The sequence below is a fragment of the Spodoptera frugiperda genome, chromosome 7, assembly GCF_023101765.2.
Source record: "Spodoptera frugiperda isolate SF20-4 chromosome 7, AGI-APGP_CSIRO_Sfru_2.0, whole genome shotgun sequence".
Taxonomy (NCBI): domain Eukaryota; kingdom Metazoa; phylum Arthropoda; class Insecta; order Lepidoptera; family Noctuidae; genus Spodoptera; species Spodoptera frugiperda.
In genome coordinates this window covers 2,226,877-2,244,966 of record NC_064218.1, presented here as the reverse complement: position 1 = coordinate 2,244,966, position 18,090 = coordinate 2,226,877, and the positions used below count along the sequence as shown (strand labels likewise).

At 35.7% G+C, this 18,090-nt stretch overlaps 1 protein-coding gene across 2 annotated transcripts in view; it reads right to left on the bottom strand.

Moving 5' to 3' along the window:
• Positions 1–18,090, bottom strand: part of LOC118265648 (hemicentin-2) — a 307,809-nt gene that overhangs the window by 14,934 nt on the left and 274,785 nt on the right. For both annotated transcript variants that reach the window (XM_050695218.1, XM_050695217.1), the window contains one exon: positions 7,763–7,846. In XM_050695218.1, the coding sequence (XP_050551175.1) occupies positions 7,763–7,846 (84 nt within the window). The remainder of the gene's footprint in view (positions 1–7,762; positions 7,847–18,090) is intronic.

Genomic DNA, 18,090 nt, shown 5'->3' with positions numbered 1-18,090 from the left:
TTACTTAGACTCAACAAATAAATAAAAAAAGTAAAATCAATAAATAACGTTGATGGTTCGAGTCGAAATATCGCGTGACGTCACGCTTCTGTACATGTTAAACGAAATTATGACGTAGAGCCTCCGTTTTATTTTTAATGAGCTGTTTTTAAGTATTTATTGTTTTTACTAATTTGATTAATTTAATGGTCAAAACTGTAAAACGTCGGTTTTGATTCATTTGTAGTGACTAAAGTTATTAGGTGTTTCAATTTCAAAATGTTAAGTAACTAGTAATATGCGTGGTACACATGAATTTCATTACATTTTTTGTTCACATATCGTCAACTGTTACATGGGACTTATAACACAAATGGTGAAAAGTGGGTGTTCATTGTATAGTGGCATTACGTGCCGTAATGTGCACCTCTGCCTACCCCTTCGGGAATGAAAGGCGTGACGTTGCGTTGCGTATCGTTAACTGCCAATGGCTGGTGGCCGGTTCTGGACTTTAAGTTCTAAATAGTAGGGTTTACTTTAATCTTTTTTATAATATGACCCTCTAGCATGGCTCGAACTGGAACTCGACTAGTTTCAAGCTATGCAACAGTCATGACACACGACATGGCGATTGTCGCTGCTACTCAGTCCCAGTGAAACTAGTCGAGTTCTTCGTCAAACAGTTACGTGAGTAAGCCGATAACATAATAAATTAATTAAGTATGTCTCACAAAAGTTACAATAAAGCTCTTATTTCATCTCAAAAAATATCATTGATATTTTTTTTTATCTTAACAGCAGTAACAGTTTAATATCTCTGAAACATCATACAATTTTACGTTTGAATAAAATAATGATACCTACCAGTCGAGTAAAACAATGTGAGAGAAGATACCATCGATACAGTTTTCAATATAATACGAATTCAATATCCAACTATTGTTAAAAGATTTTATCGAAATACTGCTTCTAAAGACCGGGCTTCGAATTGTTGGTTAAAATTATAATATTGCTTGTTATTAGGAGAATGGCGTAGACACGTTTATGAAAGTGCTTTGTAATCGCCTGGTTGTTGGTAGATAAACAGGAACGTTAGTTAATAGTAAATATTTCGTTATTATTTTGGGTTTGTTGTTCGTAATATACTGTAAAGGGATAGTATTAATGTATGGTTGGGTCTAGGCGTAGGACAACCTGAGATATCAGCCTAAATTTTGATATATGTATAAGGTGCTCTAAAATTATCTGCCACAGGTTCAGTAGGAGGTAGTGTTGTGTTTGAAGATTACAATAGTAAATATAAATTATTGATTATTATGAGTTTTTTTTCATACAAAAATAGTAGATTTCTTTGTAAAGAAAGGAAAGAGATATTGTATATATGTTTGATATGTCGATATTTTTTCATGAATAAACTGTCTCATTCACTGTCTCTATCCCTAAAGACGCGTGGTGCGTATTTCTGAATCACTTTATGCAGAGTCGAGTGAAAGTTCATTTAACTTTTTTAGGTTTTCAAATTGTGTTAACTGGTCCAAGGTACGAAATTGTTTCACTATTGTAATCTTCACACGCAACACTACCTCCCATTAAAGCTGTGGCAGATAATTTTAGAACACCTTATGTATCAGCATCATATCAGAGAGCTATGAAACTGACACTATGAATCACTCGTCTTAATTAATTATGCATACCGGTCAGTTTCAGTTACCTATTACCTAGTCCAATTTGTACCTATTTAGTAAAGGCTCCTAAAGATATTATTTTGAAAAATGTTGTATAAAGTCAAAATCAAAGCATTTATTTTAATTAAACCTTAAGCAGGTACTTTTGATATCAACAAATAAATAAATAAATAGTTGTCTGTTAGTCTGTCTGTTAATTAAGCTAGGTGCTTGTTCAAAGTGTAGTTTCGAATGGACTAGTCAGGGGTTATATAGAAGTTGTATTTTTAGTAGCGCAGTGAAGTTCTCAAGCCTGGCTGTAAAAGCAGTTGCTCCGACTAAACACACCACATTAATACATCTAGAATCTAGAATAATGAATAAAATTGCGGTCTGTTTGTAATATTGAAGTAACTGATTTTAAATATATCCATATACATACGATACATATAGTACCAAAATATATACTTTTTGACTTTTGTCTATCTGTCTGTTTGTTCCGGCTAATCTCTGAAATGGCGGGACCAATTTTGTCAAGACTTTTATTAGCAGGTAGTTGATGTACTAACGAATAACATAGGCTACTTTTATTTTAGAACATTTAGTCACAAACCCACGCAAGCGAAGCTGCGAACATAAGTTAATAAAAAAATAAAATTAACCAACACAAGTCAATAAACTTTTGCTAGCAGATACAGTTACTCGTTTCCATAAAACGAAAATTATGTAAATACGAAATATAAGGAACAAACAGAAAGGTTTTGTAAGGTTTTGTAAGGCTGTAAACAATTTACGAGTGAAATAAAAGCTTGGCGGTTCTTGAAAGGGTGGTCTGTATGTCTGTACGTCTGTTTGTATGTGTGTGTGTGTAAGTGTGGTGTGTATAGTTTACAAATAACAATGTGTTGTAGTTGTGAGCCGACAAAACAATCAGAGAGACGTGTGCGGAGTGAACATGACGCTGTAATGTGGTTACTCAACAGGCAATTACAGAAGGTTCGGTGATTTTTATTTTGTGTGGCGAGGCTCTAGGGAGACGTAGATTTCCCTTAGGTTGGGCCATTAGATGTGTTGTATGGAGTTCCGTAGCTGGTTTGGTTAGTGAACTCCTTTATGTAAATGCTATTTTGATTTTGTATGGGGTTGAAGGGAGATAATTATAAGTCTCCTTGGTAATTTACGAAGAGGTGTTGCATAGGGTTCCAAAACTGTTTTATTTTTTTAAAACATCCAATTGATATGATAAACATGACACGTTGACCCAGAACAACAATTTGTGGATCACACGTGTGGGAATAGTTACTTTGTGTGGGAATCGAACTCGCTACCCGTAGCACGGCAGCCGGTTGCCATGTGTCAACCGTGCAACTACATATTATCATTATTTTTTTATTAGTGTACCCAGTGTTCTTCTGCGATGCTAAAGCTGACGACTTCTACGCAGGCAGCTGATGAATCCGTCGGTAGAGTAAACGTTGCTGATGCGATACAGAAACGTGGAAGCCACAACAGTGCTTTGAACGCATTATTGCACTGGATCCGCAGAGCATTGTACGCTCCCTAGTGTAGTCTACTCACAGACATATTTGATTCTTCACTAATAATAAATTTATATGACAACATTTTCTGTTCAATCACTCAATTACCAGCAAGTTTCATGTTTTGATAAAAGTTTCAAACACAATATCTATAAATATCTTCCCTCTGCGTAAATATTTATTTTATTTCATGTTTATTTTTCACAACGTTGTAACTATCGATATATTATTATTCAGCCTCGGCTATGCTATAATTTTAAACCGAATTGTTTTTATGTTATGTTTCTAAAAATAGCTACAAAAATGTTACACATCTTTTTATTTAACCTTCAAATAAAAATATACACAATGAAAATGCTGTCGATATTCTATATTTTTTATTAAAACAACTATGAATTTTGTTTATTTTAAAAACATATATACACGCTACAATTTTCCCTTTATGTTATAATATTTTTTTTGTATGATCATTCTCGAAATTGTCTACATATGTAAACTAAAATTGAAGAATCCGGACAAATGCCAGTCTAGATTTAGACTTAAAAGAAAATCCGGTAGAATTGACATTCTGATCGTCTTTTTATGTATCGGTTACTCGTATAGGTACCTAGGTACGTACCGTATATACAGATGTGTCATTACTCTCGCACGATAGCTTCACATCTTCTTGTAAACGTCTCTTGTATGTGACAAAATTAATTAATACGAAACGCGAACGGATTCTCCCAAGTTTTTGTTAATTACTGTCTTATTGGAAAGATAATGATTATGGGATTATTTAGTTATTTCGCCGCCGCTCATGGACACTCGAAACAGCGGAGGCGTTACAGTTGCGTTACCGGCCAGCGGTTAGAAATTTAAGTATTGTAAGGAATTGGGAAGATTGAGAAGAGAGGGGGATAATTGGGCCTCCGGTAACCTCACTCACACAACGCAAGCATTGTTTCACGTCGGTTTTCTGTGAGGCCGTGATATTACTCCGGTATAGTAGTACATAGTCGTTAAATGTCACCTATCTGCTCAAAATTTAGGAGAGGTTCGTGATACATTAAAACTCCTAATAAACGTCTAAGAACACGTCTTAAAGTTAATATCCTATAACTTTAGTTAAATTTCTATGTCACGTATATTTTATCTAGAAACCATTGAACAATGCTAACAGAATACCGAAGTTACTATCTTGAAAATTTAACTGAAGTGCACATTCTAGTATTGTGTAAAATGCAAAGAATCGACCTCTTTACTGCTACGAAGGTGCTACGAAACTACTACGACGTGCTACGGCGCTACGAAATTGCTACACGACTACGAAATACGTAGACTTCTTGTGTTATAGTGCACAGCTTGTGTCCTAAATAGTTACTGTTGTAGGTCACAGCAAAAGTATTGAATGGGTTGTAAAAGGAGGTTATATCCTGTATAGTATTCCTATATATGTACAGGTATACTGTGTTCCGTTATTCATGTTTGAAAATGAAGCTTGTCAATTTCCTAAGGCTTTAAAATTGATATTCTTGTCACATGAATGCACGGGTAGTTTAGTCGATGATGGAAGAACTTAACTGCATATATGTTACTTGAAAGAGTTGGTTAGACTGGGACAGTACTGCATTCTAACAGAATACTAACGTGGGTCGTCTAGATACTTATATTTTCGCTCAAAAAAAGTAAAGGTTTCCTTTTCTAGTCAAGTTGCAAGCAAAATCGCTGTGAGAAGCATGTATTATAAATACGACAAATTATTATATTTTTTTATATTCAATCATTTCTTATCGTGGAAACTCGAGGAAAACCGTTGGCAGAGGCTAGTATTAAATAAACTAGTAGAGTTAGTACTCTGGTCATCAGTTAAGCATTTAGTTTACGAAATGCTACGAAGCTTGCAGAGAGGTTGCATAACCTAAATGGTGTTAGCGTCCGACTACATTAGGTAAAGCGTTGTATATACGATATATAACGCTTTACTTTATTAGTGTAAGATCTCCTATATAACATACAAGCTTATGCTAGTGGTTTTGCTTGCGTTTTCGAAATGAAAAGTAGTCTAACAATTTGTTTCTTGCTTCTGTCAGCCAGTTTCTGTGGGATAAAAAGTATCCTATCACGCAAGTCAGTTCATACCTTGTCTGTATGATAAATTTTATTAAAATCCGTCCAGGAGTTTCAGCGTGATTCACGGACAAATATCCAAACAAACAAACTATCATATTTTTAATATTAGTGTGATTTAATACTGTAATTCAGCTCTGCCGCATTTGGCCCTCCATCACATCGTCACATCATCCAGCAAATGATGGCGCAATTAAGACACGTTGGTTACGTAATAAAAAAAAAACATTTTGGTGATTTCGATATACTTCGTTATATGTATATTACCACGGCAGCTTATAATTGAAAACAGAACCAATAAATAAATTCACATAATTTTTAATACGAAAATATTAACATTTTTCTTGGAATCTGAAACATTTTCCCTGATTTATTAGCGATCCCAGTTTCCATTAATACAGCTTTAATTCGATATATTTGTTTATTTGAATCTTTTTACTGAATAAAGACGTATTTACTTTTAATGCTGGAGTAAAACGGAGAGTAATTGAATAACGCGTAATAGGGATGATGACGGGGTACGAAAATTAAAAATCTATTTAGTCCGTCAATTAGGTAATGATAAAATATTAGACACGTATTATTTTTGTCATATAAGACGACAATTACTTAGATAAAACGAATCAAAGTTTAAAAGTGGGAGAAAATACATCATAGATATGAAATTAGACCCATTATAGTTATATCCTATAAACAGCAGACTTATAAACGTAAGTTCTATGCGGCAATTCCTATGCATGCCTGCATGGCTATGAAAGCAAAATACCATTTATAATCGCTGTAAGTAGGTACAAATATGAACAGCGCCATAGCATAACAGTTAATCCCTAAAGCGCGGTGATTATCGCGTCATCCCCCTAAGGATTATACAGAGCGAAGCTAAAACTCAACAAACGTTCCACGACCCGACGCGACGCGTCACCAACCGTACAACGTATAAAACAAAACCATAAAACCGTGGATTTATTAAAATCAACCCCTTTTTTCATAACAACCCAAGAAAATTTGATTTCGACCCGGTTTCGCCCGATCTTAATTGATTATTCCGTACATTTCGGGGTGAAGTCGCGCACGAAATATGTATAACAAAGGGCGATTCAATTTTCCCGTTTTTATTTCGACGGTGGACAAGGCCGCGTTTAATTTCGTCGTTAATTAAAAATTTCGCCTCGCATCCCATATACCTATTGTGGATTACTTTACGATTTCTATAAATTTCATTTCGTACGAAATATTATGAAGGTATTCGAGTTGGAATCGCAATCAGTCAGTGCGTTCTCGCAATTTTTTGTCTCTTTTATTTGTTCTGTAATTTTCGGTCGTAAAATGTACAGCGTTGATATTTTAAATTGCATCGTGACGACGTATTTATTGGTTAACGGAGGTGAAAATTTCATTTATTATATTTCTTTATGGCTCGGAAGGAAGGTATAATCAATATTTTTTGGTTTCATTATATTATAATGTAACCAAACCTATGCACCTACCGTATTGTCTCCGTAACACCTAAAGATTGTCAAGAAAGTATCTGCAGCGTTATGTCCGCCATTGTACTAAAATTGTGCAATAAGTTTAAATAAACAAATACAAATATTCACTACAAATTACAGAAAAAAAAATCCTCAAAGAGAGCTTATAAAGTAAACAACAAAAGCACACCAACTAATTATCCCTTAGGGAAACAAAAACCAATTACAAAGGAGCCCTTTTACAAATCTTCTTTCTAAATAGTCAACATCGTAGATTTTAATGCAGCTCTACAACCGACGGGGATATTAGCATTTAGTCTGAGAAACAACGACACTTTTGCCTGTACCCTGACTATTACTGCTTCAAATTGCTTCTCTTGAATTTAATTTCGCCACAACACTCTGTAGATAGAGTTTAGTTGAGACAGAACGTGATATTATCATGAGTGTAAATGTATATTGGATGAGGAGATGCTAAGTGCATGCTTAGACGTTGTTCTGTTACTGTTTGGTTTGTAGTTTCTTTTGTGATAATTGTTTAACGAGGTTTTTAATTTAATCAGGTATTTTTATAGAATAGGGGGTAAACCAGTAGATGCGTTACCTGATGGTAAGCGATCAGCGTCGCACATGGACACCCCAGAGGAGTCACAGGTGCGTTGCCAACCTTTTAATAAGGAGAAAAACGAGGTTCGAGAAAAGCCAGAATATTATCCTTTCTTGGGTTTTAAGAGTAAGAAAGAAGAATGTATGACAAAGGTACGAACCAGGAATTCGTGGAGAACTTATAATAATTAAAAAGAAGAGTGAACGTAGACAGAAGTCGCGGCAGGTCCAGAAAGAGATGGCAGGACGAACTTGACACCTACGATAAGGATTGGCCACAGAAAGCTCTGCACAGAGAGGAGTGGAAGGAGAGTAGGGAGGCCTTTGCCCTGCAGTGGGACGACCATGGCTGAAAATAAAATAAAGTAAGAAATACTAATAATTATAAATTTCTTACCTGGCATTCATAAGTGCCATTATCCCTCTTCTGCACAAACTTGATTTGTAGGGTCCAGTCTTCAGACCCTTCCCCGTGTAAGACCTGAAAATAAAACAAAATATTAATATTTCATCAATTTGTTTTAACGCGGTTGTTAGAAACCAACCAAATACACAAGAAATTATAATAATTAATACACAAATACGAATGTGAGTAAATTAATTTCCGATTTCGGGATACTAAGAGTAATTCCTATTAGAATTACACAAATGAATTATTTCCGACGAATTATATTCTAAATATTAACAGTTTTATAGCATATACAATAGAATCAAGCGTTACTTTACGGAAATTCATGCTACAATAATAATACATTTTTTTTTTTTAGGTTTTATTCTTTAGTTTTATGGCACCTTGCTTAAGCAACCTACTAGTTGACAGTGACCAGATTAGATGAACAATATCTACTTTATTTTGTTCTTAAAGTTTTTGAACATACTCCTATCTCCTGAGGGGTATGACCTCCGGCCACCCTAAGGGTCTGCGGACGGCGAGTAAGGGTAAGTCGCCACCCGTCCAGAACCAGATTCGTGTTTACGGCGCGTCGCATTCGCCTTAAAGAGCCATCAGACCACTACAGATAGGGCCCAGTAGGGCTGATGCCGACCCAGAGCTGCGGAGTACCTAGTGAGTTACTGGGGCTCCGGTTTGAAAAGCAGGAGTAGGAACGGTATGGTTTTTAGTCAGTAAGAGTCTGACACTCCCTCTGGTCTTGCCCAAGGCGAGAGAAGTCATAGGATGATTTCCCCCCCCTCAAAACTTCCTGAGGGGTAGTGAGTAAATATATGTACAAACTTTTATTAGTTAGCAGGAATCAGTCTAGTTAAAAGTCGCAACTTCCAATGTTCTTTATTGCAAACATGTTTGTATTTAGTTTCATAAATAACGGTTTCCTTGAATTTCTAATTTCGTTCGTGTTTATTGACTTAAACTTTTATTTACGCTCACTTTTCCGCGAAGAGGCAAACAAAGATGGTATGGTAGTACATACGATAACCAACCAGTATAAGCTGACCGTTGAATGTGGGCAAAGATCATATAAAGCGAGATCATGATAAACTGGTTGGTATAGCTTGAGTGTTGCTGTGTACATGGATTTTTTGCTATATTGCTCGTTTGTTAATGTGAACATGAGATCTTATGAAGGTTACTAAGTTTTTTATGGAATAGGAGGCAAACGAGCATACGGATCACCTGATGATAAGCGATCAGTACCACCAATGGACACAAAAAACATAAAATAATTATATCATGCAGGTTAGTTTCACGCAGCGATTGTTGCACTGCTACAATCGCCGCGTCGTATGTCGCGGAATGCTGCTCATGAATATGAGCCTCTAGCAATGCTTGAAACTAGTCGAGTTCCTCGTCAAACAGTGCAAACAGAGTAAGCCGATAACATAAGATCATTAATTTAGTATGTCTCAAGAAAGTTATAATAAAATTAAAATGTTTTACAATAAATCAATTACACCCGACACCCTCGCTTACAATACCGCGGCTACATTTACCAAGATCAAGTCAACAGTCAAATACACAGTTCTACGACTATCGTAAGTGACCCGGTTGTGGCCACTTTAAGAATTTTGTCGACTTTGAGGCTTTCTTAACTTATAGTTTTCGTTATCACGAACATATTTCTTGTAAAAAGTCATTTAACATGTATTAATCTTGCCTAAGAAAACCCTTTTTTTAAAGAACGTCCAATAGAAAAATAACTGTATAAAAAAGAAAAAAAAAGGGAGTTTGTGCCATTTTTGGCCAGATTCGTGCCATTTCTGGCCACGGTCGTGTGCCAGTTCTGGCCATCAAAAAATACAATAAAAGTAATCAAAATTTATTAATTAAATTTGACATTTTAGAAACAATGGTTTTAATTTAGTCTGGAAAATATGAAATATTATTACTTCACTTGAATTTAACTTACAAATAAAGAGATCAACATTAATATGACGTTGGTAAAAGCTGCAAAGTAAACTGACCTCCCTTTGTGTGAAGGCAATTTATTGCATCTCTGAAAATGAAAAATATGTATTTGTTGATATGTAAAGCCAAGGAAAAATAATAAATAAATTACGATAAATGACTAGAAGTGGGGCGTTTATGTACAAAAGTTTTGGCCAGTCGCGTGGCCAAAGATGGAGAAATTCATAATTTTGTCTCCATTAGTGGCCACCTTCTAATAATCCCCCTTCAGAAACATATGGCGACAAAATAACTTTAGTTCCACTTAGACAATATATTCTTCATGTAGTATTAACATAAACATCCAAACAATAAGCAAAGATTAAAAAAATAAAAACCAAATCCTCATCCGCTCGCCTTAGCCTTTTTGTTAAGATCTTAACAATTTCACCCTCAACTAAAAATAATGACTTGTTGCATCGAAGTGAAGTTTGACACATCACAGCTGCCAACGGTATCAGTGTCTCCAATATTCAATATTTTAAATACTGTACATCACAGAGTAATTTATTTGTCCATGCCTTAGTTATAAATATTTGAAGGCCCAAGTGGCCACAAAGGGGTCGATGGCCACAACCGGGTCACTTGCCCTATAAACAACGTTCAATAGTGCAGCAGTGCCAACTTAGAAGTCACTGCAACATACCTTAACTCAATTCCAACGTACCTTTTGCTACGAAACGAGATACGGATTCCTAGGAATGTATTTTGTAGAATACGGACCGGTTCAGTGAACAAATACTTTTATGGTTTTGTTTTACAGTAAATAAGTGGGTTCATAGAAGATTTTTGGTTAAAGGATTTTATATGATTGCAATAAGGATGATGACAGAGTATGAAAATTAAAATTCTATTTAGTCCGTCAGATAGGTAATGAAAATATATTAGACACGTATTTTTTTTATATTATACTATAATTAGGTAAAACGAATCAACGTTTAGAAATGGGAGCAAATACGTCATTTTAACCTATATTTACCTACAAGTGACGTCATAATTACCGTAATAAAAAAAATACACGTCTTATATTTTAATAATAATTTCAAACGCATATTGAAATACAATTTAGTCATCTATTTGCTGTTAATGCTTCATAGCTTTTGATTCCTTAGTTTAATTCAAATTAAACTAGGTGAGGTTAAACCATACCTCTACTTTGTTGTACACCTGTACCACGTCCCATCTCAACAGGAATTTAGTATAGAATTGTTTAGTTGGATTTATACCAATACTAGCTTCTGCCAGCGATTTCGCTCGCGTTCTCGTGTGATAAATGTATCTAATCACCTCTGTCAGCTCAGTTTGTATACCAAATTTCATCAAAATGCGTTCACTAGTTTCAGTGTGATTGACGTACAAATATCCAAATATACTTACACATTTATAATATGAAGCCATCTAGGGATGATTGTAAAATAAACTCGTACTGTTTAGATAAATTACGCCCGATTATAGTCTTGAACTTACAGCTCGAACCTACATTGTATTCTTTTTGCTTTTTAACATCTTAAGTTCTTAACTAACACCGCGCTCTTAATTGACGAGACTCGATTAATTAAAAACTGAGCCACGCTAACTAATGCTGAGATGGAAAAATTCTTGGAATCAACTGTCAAATCGACATAGTAAGTAATGAATCAGGCATTTTTTAACGATGCCGAAAAGTTGTAAAAAGAAAACTGAGGCGAAAAATTATCGAAGAAAATTAATTAAGAACGAGGAAAGAATTAGAAATGGTAATTCAGCAACTTTTTAAGACATGAAACGTCGATGGATGAGTTTTATGTCGAACGGACTGCGGGAGCCAGAAGTAGCTTCAAGAATTTGTTACTATTCGGTTGATATTTCATGTATTTCATTGCCTTAAGTTCATATCTTTCATGTATAAATTACTCTTGTAAATAATGAAGTAGATCAACATTTGATTAAAATTCTACTATGTTACTGTGTGGAATATTTACTCGCAGAAAACACGCTGTAGTTACTGATGTACGGCGTACAACGCGCAATTGTTATTTACGTTATTTACGTCTCTCTGTGAGCCATCACTTAGCATTAATACACACGCAGATTACAAACATAATTACAAAATTATGAGAACACACAACGCTGCTACATCATCTTTTGTGTAGCACGCTTTTGACTACCGACGCTTTTAAGCGCAAATAACCCATTAACCCTTGATGATTCCAGCAAATTGTGGCGAAAACCTCACAGCAGCTATTTCCGCATAATTTTCAGAGCAACACTGAATAATACGTACTAATCCCTGTAGGAAATTCATCGAGCAAAGATGACGTCGACAGAATTGATGTCGAACTTCGTCGTCGCGACTTTACGTAGTTCCAGAGTGCGATCCAATCGTGGGACGTGGCACAAATCGGGCACGACACGACAATGACGAAAGGAGGCCGACGGACGACGAAAATAGCCGAAAAAAGCGAAACAACCATTCGGCCATAATGTGTAATAGGATATTTTTTTCTGTGTTATAAAATAAGTTTTTACGCGGACGTTGGCCGTCGATATGAAAACTATGTCAGCGGTTTTTTGAACGCAATTTTTCCAAGTTGTGTTTATGAATTTTATGTTGAAGCTAGTGATGGGGGATATAATGAAATGAGGTTGGTGGGGGAACGTATACCATTTTATATTCTACGGGAGTGGCGTAGTGCAGATGTCGGTCGACGCATCCTGACTATAAAATCGATATTACAGTTTTCATTAGGTATCGAGTAAGATTGCAAGGGGAAATGCTAGTTTTACTCTAGGATCCTGTGATTGGTTTTTGGAAATTCAAAGCCCTAGCGCTATTGATAGCTCGCTGAAACTAGCGTCCGAATGAAGAGACTTAAATGTAAACTGTGGACTTTGAGTTACCGACTGTCGAACAGAAACAAGATGGCCGCTCCTCAAGCCTTAACTTAGGATTTATTTACATTACCACTTAAGTTTGTTAGCATTCGATATAAAAAGGCTTTTTGGAGCTTAGTAACCGATTCGTAAAAGATATTAAGTAAGTAAAGATTGTTCGAAACCAACCTACTTAAAGTCTTAAAATCATCAAATGGGCTCTTAAGTTCTTTTCAAAGAAATACTTGATTAATTCTTTTAAATCGTTTCGTTTCTATCTGGGAACTTAGGAGAGGGATTCTGTTTTGAGAAATTCGAATAATGGTCTATTGAATTGTATATTTATTAGACTAACTTGTTGCTTGTTTTATTAGCAAAACAATACCATGCTTCATGTTTGTGGCACTGTACATAATTATATACCCTCTATATAGTGGATCTTCATGGTAACGGGTGGGTTTACTTTCTTTAAAGCTTCGTAAACGGTTAGTTTTTCATTTGATTTTAATAACAATAACACGGATCATTTGGTGTATCTTGGTTGCTTTAGACACCACGACTGATCATGCGACTATGGTGTCTTAATAAAATAGGGCCTTGGAATAATTATATGAACATAGTTTGCTTTTAAATGAATTTACTGGTTTTTTTAAACGTTGCTCTACACTAGGATTTCCTCCTGTGTCGTAAATGCGTTTACAAACATATAATTTCACATACACATGACACCTAGCCCCGGAACAACAATCTGAGGATTGTGAACCAAACACAACACGTTGCACGGCAGCCACCGCGCCAACCGTGCAGTCAATTTGCTACATAGTTCTACTGGCCTTAGTAGAAACAGCCAAGCATTACTTTGGAACAAGCACCTAGTTTCACTGACGGACAGACTGACAGACCATTATTTATTTCTATATTTTTTTGATATTTCAAAGGTGTAATTGGAATAAATGTGTTGAATTTGACTTTGACATTTTTTTTATGAAACACGCCGTATCACCTGATGGTAAGCAATCGCCGCCCATGAACACTTGAAACACCAGAGGCGTTACAAGTGCGTTGCCGGCTTTTTGGGGGTTAGGAATTTAAGGGTTGTTGTTCGGGAATCGGCATCGGCAAACATAAGCTATCGAGATCGATTCCCAGCTGAACTAATCACTGTCATCACAATAAACTCCTGTCGACAGAATTATCAGTACGACACCGTGATAATCACATCAGTTGCTTTCTTTCACACGATCACACGAAGTGTGTTCCCTTTCCCACAGTTATTGTTAATACATATTATTTCCAACATATTACTCGTATAAAACGTTCTTTTATTATTTTTCTTTTACACTACAATAAATGCTGTTATGTTATTGTTTTTTACTGTTAATTTTTTAAGGATTGTTTTGTTTGAAGTTAAATATTTGTTTTTAAATAAGGAATTTTGTTAGTCCCGTAGATATACATACATAAATAGTGAATAACAACTCTATATAATAACTACACAAGGTCTCAGTTCCGTTGGTAAAAATGTTATTTAGTTTTAGTTGTTATTAATTAATTGGATGAAAAAAGTTCGGAGTATTGTTTCTCCGCTTTTACTACATGGGACCGATAACATATGTGGATAAAGTGGGTGGTGAGGCTTCGCTTGCGTTTCCGTGGGATAAAAGTAACCTATAATGTTATTCTAACATAATCTACCCCTGTTCCAAATTTCATCCCAATTCCTTCAGCCATTTTGACGACAGGCAACTTTCGCATTTATAATATTATAGTATAGATGATCGTATGCTTAAAATATCACGTCTTCAATTCCAACTACACTCTTCATCTTTCAAAACATCAAAAAACTAAATCGAAAAAATAACACCATTTATATGCAACACACATTAAGCTGGCGACACACTCGCGCTCAATGACGTCAAAAAATTGCATTCAACGTTTGTCATAGTGATAAGAATCGCTCATTCAGCTTGACACAAATTCGGGGCAAGCATTCTCATTTATACGATGTCGACGGGAATTGCATCTGCGTTTATTGTGCCGTTAGGTTGGCAACATGGACGTGGCTATAGCTGTCTCGCTGGTGTGGCGTCAGCTTTATTTATGGCCAGATACAGCGTGAGTACATTCAGTAAATTATACTGGTATGTCAGCTTTTCTTAGAGTTTTTGGGGTGGGTAGAGGTCTCCTGTTCTATTTTAAGTCGTATTAATTTAAAGTACTGTTACAAGTAATATTCGAGTGAAGAATCGTTACAATAATCATATGTTGTATAGGTTGTGTAAGTGTCGTGGTAGACCGTAGGCGTTGAAAGCTACCAACGGCAAGTACCAATATGACTTTTTCTGTGTTATATTTGTACTTTCTTAGCATATTTAGACACCACTAATGAACGGCGAAGGAAAATATTGTGAGGAAATCTGGTCTTATAATTTCTAATTTCGAGTTTGAAATCGCCAATCCGCATTGAGCAAGCTTAGTAATTAGTGCTTAAAACCTTTTCTATATGGAACTAATTTTAAAATTGCATGATTAATTGTTACTTAAAAACACTTCAAAATGCAAAGTTAAAAGTAATCACTTCTATAAAAAAACAAAACTTCCTCAATCACTTTGTTGTTTAAATAAAAACGTACCTTAAACAGAGTTATTTCCTGGTTTTTATGAAAAACTTGTAGAAACAATGTTTGGTCTCAAGGCCACGTCAATTTCCAAGCATTAACACGTACTGTGTGAAACTAAATTGACTTTTGATTGCCACTTTACCATGAAACTGGTAACTGGCGTAAATTGGGAATATTGTTTTATGTAATTTTTTGGTTGTTTTAGTAAATTTTATTATAGTAAAGTTATTTTATTGTGTTTTAATTGGAGTATCGCATAGTTATAGGCTGGTAATTGGTACAAAATTGGTAAAAACACTTATGTAGTAAAAACACTTATATATACCTATGGTATCATCAGTCAGCCTTTATGTTCGGTAAATCAAATCAACGGAAACGTCAAAACAGTTTTCAAATTTGGTTAAGTAGTCGAAAGTGCGACGACCGGGTAAGGGGTTTCGGATTCAATTCCCGGTTGGGCAAAATCTTACTGAGCTTTTTCGGTTTTGCAATACACTTGTAACGCCTCTGGTGTTTCGGGTGCCCACGGGCGGTGGCGATTGCTTTCCATCAGGTGATCTGCCAGCTCGTTTTCAAAGACACCATCTCACTGGTATTGTTACAACATTTACTAAGGTCTGCACTGTGATATCTATTAGATATTATCCGTACACCACACTATAGCTATCTTGTTAGCGATCGTGTGGCGTCGGCCATATTTATTGTGCACACATACACAGGGCGTTTATATGAGGTCACGCTGTTTGTAGAGATGTGCCAGTGAATTAGGTGTTGTCTTAATTATGTTTCATAAGGTTTGCGTCTAAGTAGGTTTGTTACATATGTGTTTCTTTAGTGTGCGTGATGTTTTTTGATGTTGATGTATTTTTTGGCTGCTAACGAGGTTAAGGGTTTGTTGATCAAGTGGTCGTTATTTGAACTGCTAAGCATGCGGTTGAGGGTTCGGTTTCCGACCGGGCAAAGAGCTGTTCGAACTTTTTGGGTTTTTAAAAAATATTAGTTAAATGTGAGTAATATTTGTAATTATGATCTGGTGTATGGCAATAGGAGTCTATTATATGAGACCCATAACTGGTGTAATGTACTCAAAAACAGATAATATGAAGATACCACGCATTCAGAAACAATCCTTATACCAAAAACCATAAGCTCGACTTTCAATTAACACCTGTGATAGTACAATTTTGGCCGCATCATTGCGCGTGCCTGCATTGTCAATGTAGTCTAAATTGTCCCTAAATTGGTGAGCCGCAAAATTAACGCCCTCAAAAGCTAACGAATATGTGATCCTCCCGCCACAGTGGTCGAATTTGAACGCCAATGCTCCGAAATTACGGGAACGCTCCGAAATTACGGGAATGCTCCGAAATTACGGGATTGCTACGAAATTACGGGATAATGCAGCCATCATTGAAATTTCGGCGTTCGAAAAGCATGTGTAATTACTTTAGGATAACGCTTTGCTTTTAATCCTAATACGTTTGTTTGAATCGGTTGGAATTCTAGAACTAAAGTTAGGTGTTAGTCGATTAGTATTTGTGTGAGTTTCAGTGAAAGACTTTAGGTATTTTAGGTAATCTTGATTGCATTTTAAGCTTTATTTTATGTCTAGTTTTAGTGGATTAAATTGGTGTTAATATTACTAAACTCTTGTGGTTTGCAATGCATTTGATTGTTAAGAAATAACATAAGAAATGAATATTATAATTATAAATTTATATACTTCTGCCTGTGAATTTAGCTACATTATTTAAATAAATGGTCTTTAGATATTCTAGACAAATTTTTATTACTGTGCCCATGTACCTCACAGTAAAACGACGTGAAGCAACGCTTGCGTTGTGTTTCAATGTATGAGTGAGGTTACCGGAGGCCCAATTACTGATTCCCAATCCCTGATTCCCCAACAACTCTTAAATTCCCAATCCCACAAAAGCCGGCAACGCACTTGTAACGCTTCTGGTGCTTCAGGTGTCTATGGGTGGTGGCGATCACCTGCTCGTTTACCGGCTTATATGATAAAAAAAATATATTGTCAAATCCACTCATATTTTTCTTTTATGTTTAACATACCTAAGACGTTCAACAACACACCGCGTACATACGTCATTCTCTAATTAAACCCAGCAACACCCTTTAGCAACAAACTCCATAGAAAGTGTTTTTGCGGCCATCCGGCCAGAAACAGGGCGGTGTATCAACTTCTTATCTGCCGCAAACACACGAGTTTACAAACAACTGCCAAGTTTGTATGGAAACTTCAGTAGTGGAAGTTGGAGCTTGTAGGCGTTGGAAGTCCATATGCACTGTTTCAAGGTTTACGTGATATTGTTTGTAGTTGCATTGTTTGTAACAAGAAAACGGGTGGCATAATGGAAATGTTCATTTAGGTTAGTTAGTGTTTTGTGTTGTGTTCTGCTTCTTTGATGCTTTGTTGTGTGTTTAGGTATGTGTGTGGTTGGGTTGTGATGAGTGAACGAACACAATATTATTCTTACTACAATGTTTAGATATTGTTTTTCGGTATTGGTTTTTACATATATTGTGTCTGGTAATTAGTAATGGTTATTTAAACACGTGATTGTACACATGGTTACAAACAACTTACCCAAATAATATACTTTTTTGTATAATCTCGTCAAATTATTTAATGAAATGTACGTACCTTATATTGAAAAGTCAAAATAGTTTATTTTTGACCTAGAAACGACGCAATTTTCGGTACTCTAAACGATGTGATATCCTCACCTAGCAAACGTGGATTATGCTAAGTCTTCTTAATTTTTTTTATTATGCTTTTGTTTAGCAGTGGACTTATTAGTGCACTTGTCTGTATGATTGGGTACA